This window comes from Labrus bergylta, chromosome 23, assembly GCF_963930695.1.
Source record: "Labrus bergylta chromosome 23, fLabBer1.1, whole genome shotgun sequence".
Lineage (NCBI taxonomy): Eukaryota > Metazoa > Chordata > Actinopteri > Labriformes > Labridae > Labrus > Labrus bergylta.
In genome coordinates this window covers 19,656,994-19,675,278 of record NC_089217.1, presented here as the reverse complement: position 1 = coordinate 19,675,278, position 18,285 = coordinate 19,656,994, and the positions used below count along the sequence as shown (strand labels likewise).

The 18,285-nt window shown below is 40.6% G+C and overlaps 2 protein-coding genes across 2 annotated transcripts; both read left to right on the top strand.

Moving 5' to 3' along the window:
• The first annotated feature begins 1,159 nt into the window (after positions 1 to 1,159).
• Positions 1,160 to 7,373, top strand: LOC109993977 (E3 ubiquitin-protein ligase TRIM39-like). Its single transcript, XM_020647161.3, has 2 exons — positions 1,160 to 1,494; positions 3,229 to 7,373. Exon 2 carries the CDS (start codon positions 3,231 to 3,233, stop codon positions 4,872 to 4,874), a length of 1,644 nt encoding a protein of 547 aa, XP_020502817.1. The 5' UTR covers positions 1,160 to 1,494; positions 3,229 to 3,230; the 3' UTR covers positions 4,875 to 7,373.
• An 874-nt stretch (positions 7,374 to 8,247) lies between these two features.
• Positions 8,248 to 15,558, top strand: LOC109993976 (E3 ubiquitin-protein ligase TRIM21-like). Its single transcript, XM_020647160.3, has 2 exons — positions 8,248 to 8,382; positions 11,440 to 15,558. Exon 2 carries the CDS (start codon positions 11,442 to 11,444, stop codon positions 13,080 to 13,082), a length of 1,641 nt encoding a protein of 546 aa, XP_020502816.1. The 5' UTR covers positions 8,248 to 8,382; positions 11,440 to 11,441; the 3' UTR covers positions 13,083 to 15,558.
• The last annotated feature ends 2,727 nt before the right edge of the window (positions 15,559 to 18,285 follow it).

Here is an 18,285-nt window from a genome sequence, read left to right as displayed (position 1 = left end):
GAGCGTGATCTAGAAACACAGTTAAGCAGTGAGTACAGTATGTTATTCTTCTTTTCTCTAGTCCCTCAATTAAACAACTTTTATACGTGAGGGGAGGAGTCGGTGATGTAAACAAAGATGTAAACAAAGTGAAGATAGGACTCTGAAAGCATCACAGACAGTGAAACTCGGATGTTACACCCATTGTAGACAGTCATGACTCAGAGTTATTTTCAGAGGATATACTTGATTTCTGCTACATTTAAGTGTGAAAAATCACATATTCTTCCTTTAAAAAAGCAACTTATAGTTTTAGTTATGTATCTGTCAGGATCCTTTCTGTAATGGTGTCGCAGAATACCGACCTGAGCCTGTGGGGGACAAAAACAACATCTTTGAGTGGATGAATACAGATTATATTATGGCCAATCAGAGCAGAAGCAGCATTTGTCACACGGTTTACATGAAATAATGTTTGTCTCTCTTTCAAAATAATGTAAAACATTGAGCTAAAGATTATTTAAAAAAAATACTTATTGATGTCATTCCATGAAATGTGAATTTCCTGCTTTGGTGTTGTAATAGTAGATAACAAACAAAAAAAAAATATATATATATATATATATATATATATATATATATATATAAAAATAATGACAAGCCGCTAGCTTTTCACTTCCAGGCTTGTGTCTGTATAGTTTCACCTGAAATGTTTGTATAATTGCGCACAACTGTTTTATTAAAGAGGACATATTATTCTCCTTCTCCACCTTTTCAAATAGTCCCCTGTGGTCTAAATGAAACATCTGTGCTGTGCTTTGGCCAAAATATAACATGAATCAAGTACCAGAGGAGGTTTGTGACCCTGTATAAACCAGCTCTCTCAGAACGCTCCGTTTTGGTGTGTGTGTCTCTTTAAATGCAATGACCCCCCCCCCTGAGTTTTCCCAGTAGACATCACTCGTTCGCTAGCAAAAATAAAATGGCTGACCTGCGCAAAAGTTTTGCTCTGGGCTTGGGTTGGAGTCCATGGGTGGAGATACCAGGGGAGGGGAGGGGATTTTTTTTTTTACCAGAATCCCACTGTGACATCACAAGGAGAGCAAATTTGGAACGGAGCATTTGTCTCTGTGTTGTAAGACTTATACAAACCACAAACAAATGGGTTCATTTCACATTTTGTGGGTCAGTAGACACTCAGGTTACCCAAATATATGTTCAGAAACACTGTGAAAGTGGATTTTTTTTAATAATATGTCCCCTTTAGACAACGACATTTAGGAGGGGGAAGTGGTTTTATACTGTCTTGTAATAAATATGTAAAGTTTATGACACATGCATAAAGAGGAGGATCAGTAATGTGAAGGGTGTGTCTCCCATGGCCACACTTCTCAGGAAATTAAACTGAAAGTAACTCAGAGGCAGCTCTGACTTCAGCAGTCGAGAAAAGTTTCCTAAGAAGAAAACAATCCACGTCCTCATTTGACAGACCAGCAGAACCTCTGCAAACAACCAGTGAGTACAGTCTCTATTAATCATTGTATGAAAAGAAAATAACATTTGCTTGGTTTTAGACGGATAAACATTTTTAAAACTTGTCTGGACAGTTTTTCTGTGAGGTGTGTTGTTGAGTAGGCCTGCAATGTACACAGTTGTTACCTAATTACATCACATTTAATTAATAAACTTGATCATTTATAATATTTTGGCTTCCAAATGACACTAAGCAATCTGTTACTAGTGACTGCAATCAAGTGAGCCCTCTTTTGCAAAACCCCAGTCAAGCCAGCTGGCGATTGAAAAATGATGCATGTGCTTGGAGTGCCCAAAAAGAAAGAATGCAGCTGCGTATTCCAGCAAAAGATACCATCAATAATGACGGCTGAAAGAAAAGAAAACACAATGTCAGGACAAGAAGGGTTCACTGGATAATTATTCCTCATGTCCCTGTCTGTGGTCCTGAGAATTTTTAGCAGATTTTACTGTACATTTTTTAATTCAAGGTAAAGTCTGCTCAAATTACATTGAGACACTGATATTTGAGTCATATTTACTATTTTATTTTGAACAATCTGTGACAGTTGACAATAAACTTTTACTGGGTTATTGTTCCTAATGTCCCTGACTGTAGTCCTGAGAATTTTCAGCAGATGTTACTGTATAATTTTTTAGATAATTAAAGGTAAAGTCTGCTCAAATTGCATTGAGACGCTTTGATATTTTAGTCATTTTGATTATTTTATTTTGAAAGATCTGTGACGGGTGACAAGAAACCTTTTGCCAACCTTTTACCTTTTGAAATTGCCAACCTAAAGTCTGCTCAAATTCCACTTGATATGATAATATCGGTTGATATTATTGGTTGGCCAATTAATCGGTTGGGCTCTATTGAGAACATAATTTTACCATTTAACCAAACACATCAGGGTGATGAATATTAATTTTATTCTCTAATCTTTAATTATTCTGCCAATATTTATTGAAACCCCCCCCCCAACACACACGCAACGTTGACATGGACAATTGTCTTTCTCATGGTTGTATTGAGAAGAGGCTAATGCTTTCATACATATAGGGAGAGCGAGTCGCCACTCGTTAGTTGAAAGCCCCTATTCCAACAAGCAGTCTGGTTCAGGTCGGTTCAGTAAGGTAAGGGACGCATTTATTGCCATTTCCATTGTATTTGGGATTGTTTGGGAATGGCAGCGAAATAACCAATCCGCACCGTCTTACATTTTTGCTACCCTTTTGTTAAGGTGCCAAGCGTACTGACTGAGCCAGACACACTGCAGTCCATTGATTGGTCTAAAGAAATCGTCACCTCCTGTGTAACAAACACAAAATGCGCTATGTTTAAATATCCTACGGATTTTGAGAGAGGGATTTTAAGGCTATTTTTGTTTTCTGTGTCTAAGTTCAGCGTTTAGCACCACCCCATGGACAACCTTGGAGGTGCAGACCTCTGCTGGACGTCCTCCATTGTTGCCCCATGTTTACTGTGTCACTTTCTTCTTTTTTGTTCAATTTATAACATATCTGCACCACTATCGCTTTCCGGATTACATCCCGTCTACCAAGTAAGGGTAAGGTTGGATGTGGAAACGCAAGCAAGCTCAGGGTTTACCGTACCAAACTGTACCAAAACATTCTGAATCAAACCGGACCCATACGGACATTGTGGAAAGCCCTGCCTATGTGTACTTGTTGAATGGAACTGGTCCTGATATAACTGTCTGTCTTTTTTTTTAGACATGGCAGCAGTGAGCAGTCTTCTCCATGAAGATCAGTTTCTCTGCTCCATCTGTCTCGATGTGTTCACTGATCCAGTCACCATACCATGTGGACATAACTTTTGCAAGACCTGCATCACCGAGCACTGGAGTGTAAATGTCCCATGCCAGTGTCCCCTGTGCAAAGAGCTTCATGAGAAAAAACCTGACCTGCGGATCAACACAGTTTTATCGGAGATGGCTTCTCAGTTAAGACTGTCAGTTCAGAAGGAAACCAGCAGCAGCTCAGAGGAACAACCCGCCAACACAGGAGAAGTTCTCTGCGATTATTGCACTGAAACCAAACAGAAGGCCCTGAAGTCCTGCCTGGATTGTCTGGTCTCCTACTGTGAGACTCACCTGGAGCCTCATCAGAGAATCCAAGCTCTGAAAAGACACAAGCTGGTCAATCCCGTGGAGAACCTTGAAAGCAGGATCTGTAAGAAGCACGAAAGACCTCTGGAGCAGTTCTGCAAAACTGACCAGGTATGTGTGTGTGGATTCTGTATTGAGTCAGAACACAAGAGTCATCAAATAGTTTCTCTCAGAGAAGAATATGAAGCAAAAAAAGCGGTGCTGAGCGAAACTGAAGCTGAGGTTCAGAAGATGATCAAGGAGAGACAAGTGAAGATTGAGGATTTCAAACAGTCTGTGAAGCTCAGCAAGGAAGACGCCGACAGAGAGACGGCTACAAGTGTGCATGTGTTCACTGCTTTGATCCGGTCCGTTGAGGAAGGCCTGGCCCAGCTCATTGACTTGATCAAGGAGAAGCACAGCACAACAGAGAAACAGGCTGAAGATTTCATCAAAGTGCTGGAAGAGGAGATCTCTGAGCTGACGAAGAGAATCACTGAGGTGGAGGAGCACTCACGCAACAAAGACCACCTCCAGTTCCTAGAAAGCTTCCCATTGCTGAACCCTGCTCCACCCACCAAAGACTGGACAAAGGTCAGAGTTTACTCATCATATGAGCGCCGTAAAGCTTTAAGAACAGCTTTGGCTCAGCTGCAGGAGATGGTCACCAAAGAGGTGAAGAAGATGTGCTCTGATGTCGAGCTGAAGGAAGTCCAACAGTTTGCAGTAGATGTGACTCTTGATCCCGAAACAGCTCAGCGTGAGCTCATGCTGTCTGATGATGGGAAGCAAATCCGCCATGCATCTATTAAACGGATTTATTCAGACAGCTCAAAGAGATTTTTAAGTCATTTCTGTGTGGTAGGAAAGCAGAGTTTCTCTTCAGGAAGATCTTACTATGAGGTTCAAGTTGGAGGGAAGACTGATTGGCTTGTGGGAGTGGCCAGAGAGTCTATTAACAGAAAAGTACCCCTCACATTTTCTCCTCAGAAAGGTCTCTGGACTGTTTGGCTGGATGAAGGAAAGTTCAAAGCTTATACTGACCCTCCAGTCAATTTGTGTTTGAATTCAAAGCCTCAGAAAGTTGGAGTGTTTGTGGATTACGAGGAGGGTCTGGTCTCTTTTTATGATGTAGATGCTCCAGCTCTCATCTACTCCTTCACTGGCTGTAACTTCACTGAGAAACTCTTCCCAATATTCAATCCAAAAAATAATAATGGCGGTAGAAACTCCACCCCACTGATCATCTGTCCGGTCAATAAGACTGATTAAAATGATCACACGTCAGATCCCAATCGTCTTACAACGATGTATCATCTGGTGGTCAAGTTGAACTTTCAGCATTTCTTGTGAAGTGAAATTACTTCCGACCTAGACGTCCTCTCTGTGTGCTGAACTCATTACAGTCCAATTAAAAACTTCAAAATCAAAAGTGAAGCCAAATTTTCCCCTCCAGATATGTCCCCAAAATAAACGCCATTGTGTCATGATGATTCATTACATCCCCCTGAGTAATGCTGTCTGTCTGTTAAAGGAAGAATATGTGATTTTTCACAATTAAATTTAGCAGAAATCAAGTATATCCTCTGAAAATAACTCTGAGTCATGACTGTCTACAATGGGTGTAACACCCGAGTCCCACTGTATGTCATGCTTTCGGCCGGCTGACTCTTCACCTTGCGTATAAAAGTTGTATAATTGAGGGACTAGAGAAAAGAAGAATAACTAAAGATCGCTAGCATTAGCATGCTAACACAACAATCCAGTGTGAGTTGTTTTGGTTTCATGCTGATGCTCAAGGGCGACATCTGCTGGATCAAAAAGTCACACATTCTTCCTTTAAAGCTTGCCAAAATATGGCAATCATGATGTATTTGAAAAAAGTTTAAAATCTGGCTTTGTCAGGTCCGTCGCAAAGAGGCTAGGACACTTCTTCTTTTCGTTGATTGGAGGTTAAATCAACCATTTCTGATGCATTCCAAGACATCAGGAGATTTAAACACTGATTGACTTTTGTAACTCTGTCAGGACAGATTTGTCCCACAAGTAGAAATGTTCAATGTAAATTGGATTGTTAGCTGCACCTGATGCAGATGTTGGTTCATAGAGATAATTGAATGTCGTCAGATTAACGCCAATGGGCACTGTGATGTCGTAGATTGGGTTTTCTGCCTGCTTTTGCTCTCCATATGTATTGTTTTGACTACACTGCACTGTTCTGTTGACCACAAATGTAATACAATCAGAGAGCAGAACACATCCCAGACCTGTTCGTGTATGTATATATTTTTTACACAGTTAAAACGAATCCTCCACTGTGTCTCTTTTAAATGGAAAATGTAAATAAGGATTTTTAAGAGAGCGGACTTTGATCTACTTGTCCGACTCTGATCTTGTGTCAGCCTCTTTTTAATAATGATAAACCTTCATGCTTTTTTTCTAATTTGCTTTCGTCGGTCATATATAATCAATAGCACTCATTTCTGTCTGTTTCATAATCAGCAACAATCTCCTTTGAGGAGCTTTAATCATTTGTATTTTTTTGTATTCTTTGGTTTCCCTTTACTGTAGAAATCCTTGCATTTCTATATAACTTCAAAGCTGGGGGAGGCATCTCTGAAGAAAGAAGCCTCACTCATAAATCAGCAGGAGGAAGGGGGGAGCAGCTCATTGTTGTCTTCAATAGTCAAACTTAAGCTTTAGTGCATTGTGCATTAGTGCCTTCTAATCACAATAATGACGTGGAAAAATAGCGGTGGTCTTGATTTTAAATTTGGAGTCTGCCCAGTCTGAGGACAAGACAAGACCGAGTAGAAAGCTTTGATTCTGAGACGAGCCGAGACCTTCAAGAAGTGGTCTCGAAACCAAGACCGATTTGGAGTACTACAACACTCGGGCTCTGATCATACTCATGAGTATATGGGCAGAGCGCATGCACAGCAAGTAGGCAATCCAATAAGTTCTGTCGATCCAACAGAAATTATAGGAAGGACTTTTTACAGGCTTGTGAAGCTGATAATAATGTCAATTTGAGGTTGTAGAAGGGAAAACTAATGTGCATACATCCAAGAGAAATGTATACAGGTGCAGGACTAAAAATTTATAAACTGCAGAAAAAAAGAAACATCCACACACTGTTCAGCTCCCAATGAGCAACTTTATTTTAAACAGGGCAACGTCTCGATCCAATAGCCCGAGGATGACCTTTTGGAATCAAAAACTCTATTTCGCTATCCCTACTGGGAGCTGAACAGCGTGCAAACTTAAGGTCGTGAGACTCTACATTTGTCCCTAAAGAATAAGTACACTTTGGTTCAGCTCCACTGGGTGGCGCCAGAAAGATACTCAAGATCGTTTGGGATTCAGTTATATTTCAGTTTGACAGTTCAAGATTTTTTTAATCTGACTGAGAGCAAATCAGGAACTCTGTGTGAGAAAAGATCATATTGTGTTCATGTAAGTGCATCAAACTTTCACATGCAGTCTTAATAAACGCACAAAGTGATGCTACATGTGCTTAAATACAAGATAATACAAACCTGTAATATCTCATTTAAACTCTGTCATCGTGAAGCACCACTCATTAATGGTGAGTTAGGATAAATTTTTTCAAGATCACATTTTACATAATTACTTATTCCTAATACTTTTTTCTCTTTATATGGATTAACTTGATTTCATGCTGTGCATTTACTCACCTCATGTTGAACCACCTAAAGCTGTTTCTTGTATGAAAGTTGTGTACTTAAATAAAATTTATAATCATCTGTATTTTATGGTTGCATAATTTCTCCATGTCCTGTTAATAAAACTTTACTCAGGAAGAAAATTCTCAATGTGTTCAGACCATGTCAAGAAAAATCTCTTTAGAACATATTGCACTCCTCTTTATACTGCCCCCTTGTGGACCAGGTTTAAAAATGCATGCTTACAAAAGCTCAAAGGCAGAATGTGCAACATTTTAAACATAAATAAATCAGAAATCAAGTCTATCCTGTGTAAATGTCTCTCTGAGTCATGACTGTCTACAATGAGTGAGAAGCTTGAGTCCCGCTGGCTGTGTTGTCAGAGCCATGTTTACATGGACGGGACGGCCGGCTCCTCCCCATACGTATAAAAGGTGTTTTAGTCAAGGACTAGAGAGAAGAAGAACATGCTCACTGATTATTTAGATGTTACGTTTTTAGATCATGGTCGGAGGATTCAGAGTCGCCAAATAGCAGTTTGTTTTGGTTTCATGCTGGTGCACAAGGGCCACATCTACTGGATCAAAAAGTCACACATTCTGTCTTTAAGCAAAAATAGGAAATTTAAAATACAAAAAATGAAGAACACAAAACAACAAGAGGCAGCAACACACAATAAATACTTAAAACAATTAGTAAACATTACAGCTTCATCCAGAGTCTTTTGAAAGTGGAGTAACTTTGTTTAATTTGTCAAAATTATATTTGCTTTTAATATTCAGAATAATAACATGTGTAATGTGAAATATAATCAGTTCATCTGGTCATTAAGTCACGTTTATGTTTTCATTAAGTCAAGATGAACTGATCACAAAGTGGTCAGATGGGCTGCATGAAGAGGTGGATGAATAATGAGGAAGGGGCGTGCCCCCCCCGCTGCCTTCACTGCAGCACATCTGCTCACAGTCAAAATCTTTTCAGGAAATGAAACTTAAAGTAGCTTGAAAACTTCAGTGGTCGAGATAAGTTTCTTTTTCCCAAAAAACTCACTTCACGTCCTGCAGAACAAGAGAACCTCTGCACACCAGTGACCGGTGAGTATGGTTTAATATGATTATTTTTAGCTGGTAATCAATCAAAGGGTTATAATAGGGAAGGGGAATCGAGGACAATAATACAAAAGACTCTGAAGCCGTTTTTTTTCTGTGTAGTCACGATTGTGAAATCGTAGTCATCCAGTAGTGCAAGCTTTTTCCTTCCTGTGTCGATAAGTTGTAGCTTGGCTGTCTGTGTCTCCTGTAAAGGAGGATTTCTGTATTTGTAGCCTGGTCCATATTTCTTTTTCTTTTTTTGGCTTCTAACGGCTGAAAAACTAGAGGAGAGCGGGGTCGGTTGTCACAGTGCTTATTACAGCCAAATGTCAGGGCACTGTTACATCACGTTGATATAAAATATCTGGCTCGATGTCATGGTTATTCCTATCGAAAAATGTTTTAAAGTAAACAAAAAAAATTAAGGTGAGAAGACATAAATCAAAGCTGGCAAGCTTAAGCCATGTGGTGGCTATGGTGTAAATGTAATTCATTCACATAAAGCACTAACCAGTCGCATAATGTTGGACATGAAAGCTGTCAATGATTTCAAATGTTTTATGTACACACTCCCATCCATCCACAACACAGAAATGTTTTTCTTCAAGTTTAAAATGATTATTTTTAAAAGCAGAAATAGCTGTTAAGTCACTCTTTTCAAGGAAACCGGATTCCACTGACAAAACAGGAACATTAGCATGTAGAACTCAGAAGTTACTCGTCTACTTTTGCTTGATTGGTTAAGTGTTTTGTGTTTTGCGTAATATTGAGTTGGATCCCCATAAACCCTCTGAATTTAAAAAGTAGGCCCCACCGATATGGGATTTTTGAGGCCAATATCGTGATGGGGAGAGAACAGATACCGATATGTGTGCCAATATCTTTCTTAGATCTATGTTTGATCTGTAGAGAGAGATTTAGATATGCAAATTTATTGCACTGAAACACTTAAAAAAGATATTTAATGAAGACAAGATCAGTCAAGGTCAGCCATCTGGAAAGGAACTGTGCATGTAGGTGCATCAACGCTTGACACTATGGAGAGGGTTGATGCTTCTTATAATCCATATAGCGCCCTCTGCTGGTTACAGCCAGAAATAGAACTGCTAATGTATTACAAAGATACTCAAATTAAATGCTATTTCACTGGTAAATAAATCGAGTAATATTCGTGTATATATGCGATAAAATTAGCCAATACCGATAGTCATATCCAAGGTGAAGATGAAGGTTCAGAACGGCTCAGTGATTAATCGGTCGGGCTCCACTTAAATCTTAAGGATAAAAGTAGTGGTAAACTAACTACTTATGTACTCTGCAAGGTAAAGCAACTTTCAATGGAGCCTGGTGGGTTTTAGAGGCCATTGATGACCCATGATGGCACTTGCTAGCATATATCTTCTGGTGTCATCACAGGGTTGTGTTCCTTTTCGCCTTCTCGCATTACAGGTTTTAGACTATTAAAGTAGCAATAACTAGAGGTAGGCGCTGGTTTTTACTGACATTTTTGGTTGCAGTTGCAGCCATTCAGCCACCCTTAAGGGGCTGTCATCAGCTTGGCACTCTGGTTGCTGCCTCATGAACTGTACATATCAAAATTCTTTGTTACTGAGGGCAGCGTGCTCTCACCCACCCCAGCAAAGTTCTCTTTTTTGCATCGGGCATTACACTTAGCATCTGTGTGTCCACTTGAGATAACTTAAATGTGGAGTCAGGAGAAATGTTCGTTGCAGTTTATAAACACAACATTCAAACTGGGCCCCTCCCCCTGGGCTCATCACCCACAGAAGTGCACACTCACTGTAGAATGTATTGTGTATGTTTACTGCTTGTACCTACACTGCAAGCTACAGCACGCTAGCACAAGCCAACCAATGTCTTGTTTGGTACACAAATGTTACACACCATAGCAGCGCTTTTGTAAAAGCTAACCTGGTTAGTGTCAGATACAATGTGGTTGTTCCTGTTTTGTTTTTGTAAACAAAACAGTGTCAGTGAGATTAGGTCAGTGTCCTGTAATGTGATATTATCTTAACAAGCTTTAGCTAGCTTACATTTGTTGTTTTGTAGAATCTTACAGCATCTGTTTTTTTCCCACTTCTGGCATAGGTCCTTTGTCATAATTATCAATGCAGTTGACTTGTGCTTTTACTGGCACCAGCTTGCATCCGTGGTATAGCAACTGTGGTTGTACCTTGTACCTTTTTCCGAACAACTCATCATACAGTGGCAGCATTTGTACTCAATCGTTCCCAGTCATTGCTGGTGGCTCCACCATGTTTAGCCATCATTGTTGAGGCCTTTATGGCTCATCTGCTGCCTGAGGACAGTCATACGCTGTGTCCCTCCTGCCCCAGCCCACATTTCAGTATGTAGATTGGAGAACAATGCTCTCTGAGACTCCATTCTTATGCTACTTCCAATGATAGGACCCTGGCAGCAATGCAGGATGTTGCATAAGTTGGCACGGGCTAAGACCAACCATTTCGGGGGTTAATGTATCTCCTGAAGAGGCCCTTTCATTGGAGGTGCAGTATCCTGCTTCCATTATAGGGGTGATCACTTGTCCAAAACTATGATGCAACAGCTAACATTGTGGGGGGTACTCCATGTCCCACCAAATGCTTGCCGTCTCAGCCTCTGGCCAGGATACTTCCCTGAATGCATCGGTGTCCAGTCTCTGGCCATATACTGATGAGGAAAGAGATGGGGTGGGTAATGTCCATGCTTGTCAATGCTCACCACTAGGTATGGCTGGCTAAGTCACCCCTTACTGGGGCATGCAGGAGGATCCTGGGGAACTGTTGGGTTTGCTGCTAGAGTGTTGCTTGCAAGCCCAGGACCTTTACCCAAATATGTATTACAAGGCACAGATTTAAAAATGCCAGAATTTGTGCCTGGTTGTCCACTGCTGTTTTATTTCCTGAACTTGTTAAGATGCTTAACATAACAGTATTACTGAAATATTGTCCAATACTTTTCTAACTGATAAAGTGATATGCCACGTATGTAGCTTCTCATCTCTCAAAGGAGTCTGATTTTATCTAGCTTTTCTTCCAGACATGGCAGCAGTGAGCAGTCTTCTCCATGAAGATCAGTTTCTCTGCTCCATCTGTCTCGATGTGTTCACTGATCCAGTCACCATACCATGTGGACACAACTTTTGCAAGACCTGCATCACAGAGCACTGGAGTGTAAATGTCCCATGCCAGTGTCCCCTGTGCAAAGAGCTTCATGAGAAAAAACCTGACCTGCGGATCAACACAGTTTTATCGGAGATGGCTTCTCAGTTAAGACTGTCAGTTCAGAAGGAAACCAGCAGCAGCTCAGAGGAACAACCCGCCAACACAGGAGAAGTTCTCTGCGATTATTGCACTGAAACCAAACAGAAGGCCCTGAAGTCCTGCCTGGATTGTCTGGTCTCCTACTGTGAGACTCACCTGGAGCCTCATCAGAGAATCCAAGCTCTGAAAAGACACAAGCTGGTCAATCCCGTGGAGAACCTTGAAAGCAGGATCTGTAAGAAGCACGAAAGACCTCTGGAGCAGTTCTGCAAAACTGACCAGGTATGTGTGTGTGGATTCTGTATTGAGTCAGAACACAAGAGTCATCAAATAGTTTCTCTCAGAGAAGAATATGAAGCAAAAAAAGCGGTGCTGAGCGAAACTGAAGCTGAGGTTCAGAAGATGATCAAGGAGAGACAAGTGAAGATTGAGGATTTCAAACAGTCTGTGAAGCTCAGCAAGGAAGACGCCGACAGAGAGACGGCTACAAGTGTGCATGTGTTCACTGCTTTGATCCGGTCCGTTGAGGAAGGCCTGGCCCAGCTCATTGACTTGATCAAGGAGAAGCACAGCACAACAGAGAAACAGGCTGAAGATTTCATCAAAGTGCTGGAAGAGGAGATCTCTGAGCTGACGAAGAGAAACACTGAGGTGGAGGCGCACTCACGCAACAAAGACCCCCTCCAGTTCCTCCAAAATTTCTCATCTTTGAAAACTCCTCCACCCACCAAGGACTGGAAAACGGTCAAAGTTTACTCATCATACGAGGGGACTGTGAGGACAGCTCTGACTCAGCTGGAGGAGACACTCAGCAGAGAGATGAAGATGCTTTGTGCTGATGCTGAATTAAAAAAGTACAAGCAGTACTCAGTGGATGTGACCCTCGATCCTGAAACAGCTCATCCCAGACTGATACTGTCTGATGATGGAAAGCAAGTTAGTCATGGAGATGCCATTCAGTATCCTACTGACAGCCCAAAGAGAATATTGTCATACTATGGGGTGTTAGGGAAGCAGAGTTTCTCTTCAGGAAGATGTTACTATGAGACTCAAGTTGAAGGGAAGTCCGATTGGGTTTTGGGAGTGGCCAGTGAGTCTCTAAACAGGAAGACCGCCTTTGAATTTGCCCCCAGGAATGGCATCTGGACTGTATGCTTGAGAGATGACTGTCAGTATAAAGCTCTCGATGACTCTCATCATCGTCTGTATTTAAATACAAAGCCTCAGAAAGTTGGGGTGTTTGTGAATTACGAGGAGGGTCTGGTCTCTTTTTATGACGTAGACGCTCCAGCTCCCATCTACTCCTTTACTGACTGTAACTTCACTGAGAAACTCTACCCAATATTCAATCCCAAAAACAATAACTATGGGACAAACTTTATCCCACTGATCATCTGTCCGCTCAACAACACTGATTAGACATGTCACTGTGCTATGACGCGAGTTCAATCTGCCCACGACCCAGTGGATCAAAAGTAATCCTATTTCCAAAGCAAATGTTGTGGTCTGTCACTGGAGCATGCCAGAAGCCCTCAGAAGTTACTGTCATGGGGCGCTGGATAGCCTAGCGGTTATGTCAAGCGCTGTAGTTACAAAGGATATAGTCCTCATTGAAGCGGCCTTGGGTTCAATTTCCGACCTCGGCTCTTTGCTTCATCTCAACCCCCATTCTCTCCTCCCAACATTTCCTGTCTCTCTTCAGCTGTCCTATCTAATGAAAGCAAAAAAGCCCCAAAAATAACTCAGAGAAGATATGTTCATGTCTTTTACCTTGTTTTTTTCCCCTTATTTCACAGATTCTTGTTGTTTCTTTTTATTTTTCTTCTTTTTTGTTTTTTCTTTCTTTTCAATTTTTGTCTTCAATGTATTAAAGGTCACATATTCCCCTCCTCTTCAACCAGTGTAAATAAGTCTCTGAGCTCCCTTAAACATGTCTTTTGAAGTTTCTTGTTCTAAATCCACTCTGATCCTGTATTTGATCGTGCCTATAAACCCCTCTATTTCAGCCCTGCTCAGAACAGGCTGTTTCTGTGTCTGTACCTTTAAATATGTAAATGAGCTGTGTCTGACCACGCCTCCTCTCTGGAAGGGCTTGGTGTCTTGGGCTTTCTCACTCCATGTCCTATTGTTTACAGTGAGAAGGCAGACTCAGAGGGCAGAACAAACACCTAGCTGTGTGAGTGTCACCCACTTGGGGGAGGGGCTACTGCCAAAATGTCTGTTTGAGCACACATTTTCTGAAAAGTGCAGCAGGCAGAAGACAGAGAGGATGGACTTTTCTCATCATTGGGGGGTTTGTAGACAGACATGGTGAAAAGGATTTTGCAGAATACGGGACCTTTAACACATTACTAATTTCTTTCATTTTGTGTGAAATTATCAGACAGGCTTTTTTACTAACATGATTCAGCCTTTAATATTGTATTTCTTTGGACAGACTTTGGATTGACTGATTGATCAGGATGTTAAAAGAATAACTGTATTTGTATAGCAATTTCAAAAATAAGGGTTTACAAAGTGCTTTGAGACGTGCAGAAGCAAACATGAAACAAAAAGCATAAGAACACAAATAACAATAAAACAACCTGACAACAACGCAACCCACAGATGCAACATCCAACCAACAACAACGAAAACCCCAACAGTAAAAGAACCCAAACAAAAACCCAATCAACATCAGAGCCTGAACATCAGAATAACACCAGCAGCTTCGGTTGAGACCAAGATGAAGGACAAGTTAGAAGATAAAGAAGTGATTAAAAGACATACAGTAGAAATAATAAAAAAGTGTCTAAAAGCTAAACAAAAAAAAGACGTGAGAAGGATTAAAGAAGATAAACTGACACTGATTTCTTGTAAACTGTCATTTAAAAGCCGTAGGATAGTTGTCTTGTTGGCTAAGCTCCACTAGGTGGTGCCAGAGAGATGTTCAGATTCCTGAGTGCACTCTGTGTGGTTGTGTTAACACGGTCGGGTGCAGGGATGGATTGTTTTTTTTCTTCAAATTTGCATGAAAATAAAATGAATTCTTCTCAGAATATGGAAGCTTTATGATGCAATCTCGGTCTGTTTGAGAGCACGTGTCACAATTCAGGGGCATCTGTGTGAGCAAAGAATGACCTTTAATACACAAAAATATATGACGAAAAACTAACATACAGTTTGAATAAGGTCTGTACCGTCTAACAATTAATGTGTGTAATACATTATATCTGTTGCTTTTGTTACTGAGCTAGTTATTTGTATTCTTTGACTTTATTTTTGTAAAGCTTGGCCTTGGATTAACTTATTAAGCTAAATAGGAAAAAAAGGGTACTGGATACGTTTTTTTCACTTCATCCTACACTCTTTTTTAAACATAACCCTCCTATTATCTTTGGGGTCAATTTGACCCCAGGCTGTTTAGCTGTATAACCCTTGTGTGGTGTTTGGGGTTGTTTTATCTAAAGGGCTATTTAGGTGGTCAACAAACAAACATAAAGTACCTGACACTTCAACTTTGGTAACAATTTTAAAGATAATAATCTTTTTAGGTCCAATGGCTGGGGTCAAATTGACCCCAAGGATAAAAGATGTTAGTAAGTTTATTATTATCTGTATTGCATGGTTTGAAATCTTCCATCTTTCTTTTTGAATTTTATTTCACTTTTGTGTTTACAGTTTTTATTTTTGTTTCGTGATGTAAACCAAACTGCAAGGCTCATGAAATTGTTTCTTTGGTCAGATTTTTTAGAGTTGAGGATATGTCATTATTGATTATAAGCTCTGAGTATTCATTTTCCTGAACGTTCAATGTCAAACATGTCAACAAAGGAACATAATGTTTCGTATCATTAAAGACTTCTGTGTTATTTTGTTTGTACATTTTTTTAATTAATAAAGTTTGCCAATATTCTCTTGATTGTTTTGGCTGATTTTTTTCTTAAGCTTAAAGGAAGAATGTGCAACTTTTTGATCCAGTAGATGTCGCCCTTGAGCACCAGCATGAAACCAAAACAAACTGCTGTTTGGCCACGCCTCCTCTGTACTGAATCCTCCGCTCTCCTCCAGCGACACACCTCCAACCCCTCTCCACTCTTGTTTGCACGTAGAAGTTATCAAATGGAACGCACCATAATTAAGCACCATTAAGGCAGGCAAAGTTGTCAAGCAGCGATCACCTGCATTGTTGTGTTAGCATGCTAATGTTAGCGCTCTTTGGTTAGCTCGTAGCTTCACATTGTATTTAAACTGTTACAAACATCCAAATAATCAGTGAGTATGTTCTTCTTCTTCTCTCTAGTCCTTGACTAAAACAGCTTTTATACACAAGGGGAGGAGCCGGCCGTCCCATCCATGTAAACACGGCTCTGACAACAACACAGCCAGCGGGACTCGAGCTTCTCACTCATTGTAGACAGTCATGACTCAGAGATATATTTGATTTATGCTTTATTTATGTGTAACATTTTGCACTTTCTGTTTTGTATTGATGCTATTTTCAAATCATTGTTACTAATTATCCAAAAATCTGAATTCTCTGCAATCAGCACATTACAAACATACAAACCAGTGCTGTTTATTATTGATGGGAGTGGATGTTCTCTCTTTTGTTTGTTATTTCAGGACAGATGCTGCGTCACAGTCAAACCAGTTTAAATATCTGGGTTAAAAGCCAAAGGTATGTAGGTTCGTGTCTGTGTGTGTGCATGCAGAAAGGGGAGAGGAGAAGGAGGAGGATGAAAGATTTCTGACGTTGGCAGGTGGCATTGAATGCATCAGAGGCGTTTGTGTGTGCAGTTTCACGTCATCACAGCTTCAGAGTTCAATGTTCACACACTTCTCTGGCAGGAATCCAGAGCCTGAAAGGTTTTAGCTTCACATCTGCAAGGACACCTTTAAAAGGCATTTATCAACATTTTCACAACACACAATGACAAATATTTTACTGCTGTTAGGACTTTTAAATACAGTGGACTCCACTTTTATAACTTCTGATCTACCTCTCGATGTGTCTTGACTGTATTTTGTTTGTGTTAGATTCTGTAATGAGCTCTCAACCCCTGTGTAGGTGAAACTTTTGAGTCAGTACCTCTGAACACCACAGGATGGTACCTGTAACACACAAGCTGCAGCTCTATGGTGCTGAAGACCGACGTGGACATACATCCATACATTTTATTTTCCAGTGATAGCGAGTTCATGTTGGTAGTCCTTCTGTATAGATTTCCTTGTATTTATCACGGAATAACAACACCCTCTATCACAGTTTTCCAGAAATAACGAGTAAAGGAATGGACTTGTGCAGAGGCTGCTGGGTAAAGAGTCCATCAGTATTAACTAAGCCCATACATACACATTAATACACCGAACCCAGGGCCCGGTTCTACGAGGGTGCAAAAGCATACATTGCACCGTCATTATAAATTCCTGCACCCTCAATTGAATGGAAAGTAGCTTTTCCTACAATAAGTAACAAACAGTGACTCAGATTGTGTTTACATTCATGACGGGTGCACATGACCTGCCTGTTGCCGGTCACTGTAGCTCTGGTCTGTGTATGTGTGTGTGTGTGTGTGTGTGTGTGTGTGTGTGTGTGTGTGTGTGTGTGTGTGTGTGTTTGTGTTAATGAGGGTATTTTGAATGACGTCATCACCATCACCAATATCATACCATGATATAATTGGCCATACATAATTGTAGTTTTGCATTGACAGTGAAATTATTTATTTGTCGGTTTTTATTCATTTATTTCATCCTCTTTAACTCGAACTTGAGAATTTGACTCGAGTTGCTCAACATAACATTTTGTTTTTGATGATGTATTGGTTTCGATTTATGTTAGACCAGCAGTTCTCCACCCTTTTTTTTGAGCCCCCCCCACCCCCCAGAGACCACATAAAAAGAAGTGATACATTGCTTTCAAAAATTAACATTTTATAGCTTTCATTAATGATATCGGAATCAGAAAATGCCGACACTCTTGTTCGTCCCAAAATAACTTTGTATAAATGTCTCAGAAATTTTTCCATAGGATTTAATTTAATTTGTGCAAATTTTGCACAAAGATCGAGATCTCAGCCCCTTGCCCCCACCACAGGGGCCTGGACCCCTGGTTGGGACACAATGGGTTAGACCAGCTGTTCCTTCAAATGCTGCCCGCCTAAGAGCGAGCGAGGGGAGCGCCTTGTATTGCGTCTCCGCTGCCTTTGAGGGGGCAGAGCATCGCCCTGATTGTTAATAAATACAATAAATAGACAAAGATAACCGTCTTGGACTTTAATTTATGTGTTTTTTGACTTAACTTGTTTTCCTATATTTGTAATCAATGTCTCCGAACAAATAACCTTTGGGTTGTTACAGCATGTTTGTCCTTGTTGACCCTCATTACAGGGTTTTTTTTCACGCGTCAAAAAGATACAGAAAACAAGAATGAAGAGAACAACAATGAAAACCGAAAAACTTTGAACTGTGAATAGGTGATAAAAAAAACTGCATTTGTAGTTTGCACGTCGCCATAGTAACAAGCAGATAATCCAGTAATCCAGGTCTTAATAGCTGGTGTGAAAAAAGAGGCTGTGGCCTGAGAGGAGACGATGTGTGAGCCTGCACGTATGCTGCTCACAGCTGGCAGAGAGGGAAG

Excerpts from the sequence above, each read along its gene's own strand:
- LOC109993976 (XM_020647160.3), top strand. The coding sequence starts at position 11,442 with ATGGCAGCAGTGAGCAGTCTTCTCCATGAAGATCAGTTTCTCTGCTCC.
- LOC109993977 (XM_020647161.3), top strand. The coding sequence starts at position 3,231 with ATGGCAGCAGTGAGCAGTCTTCTCCATGAAGATCAGTTTCTCTGCTCC.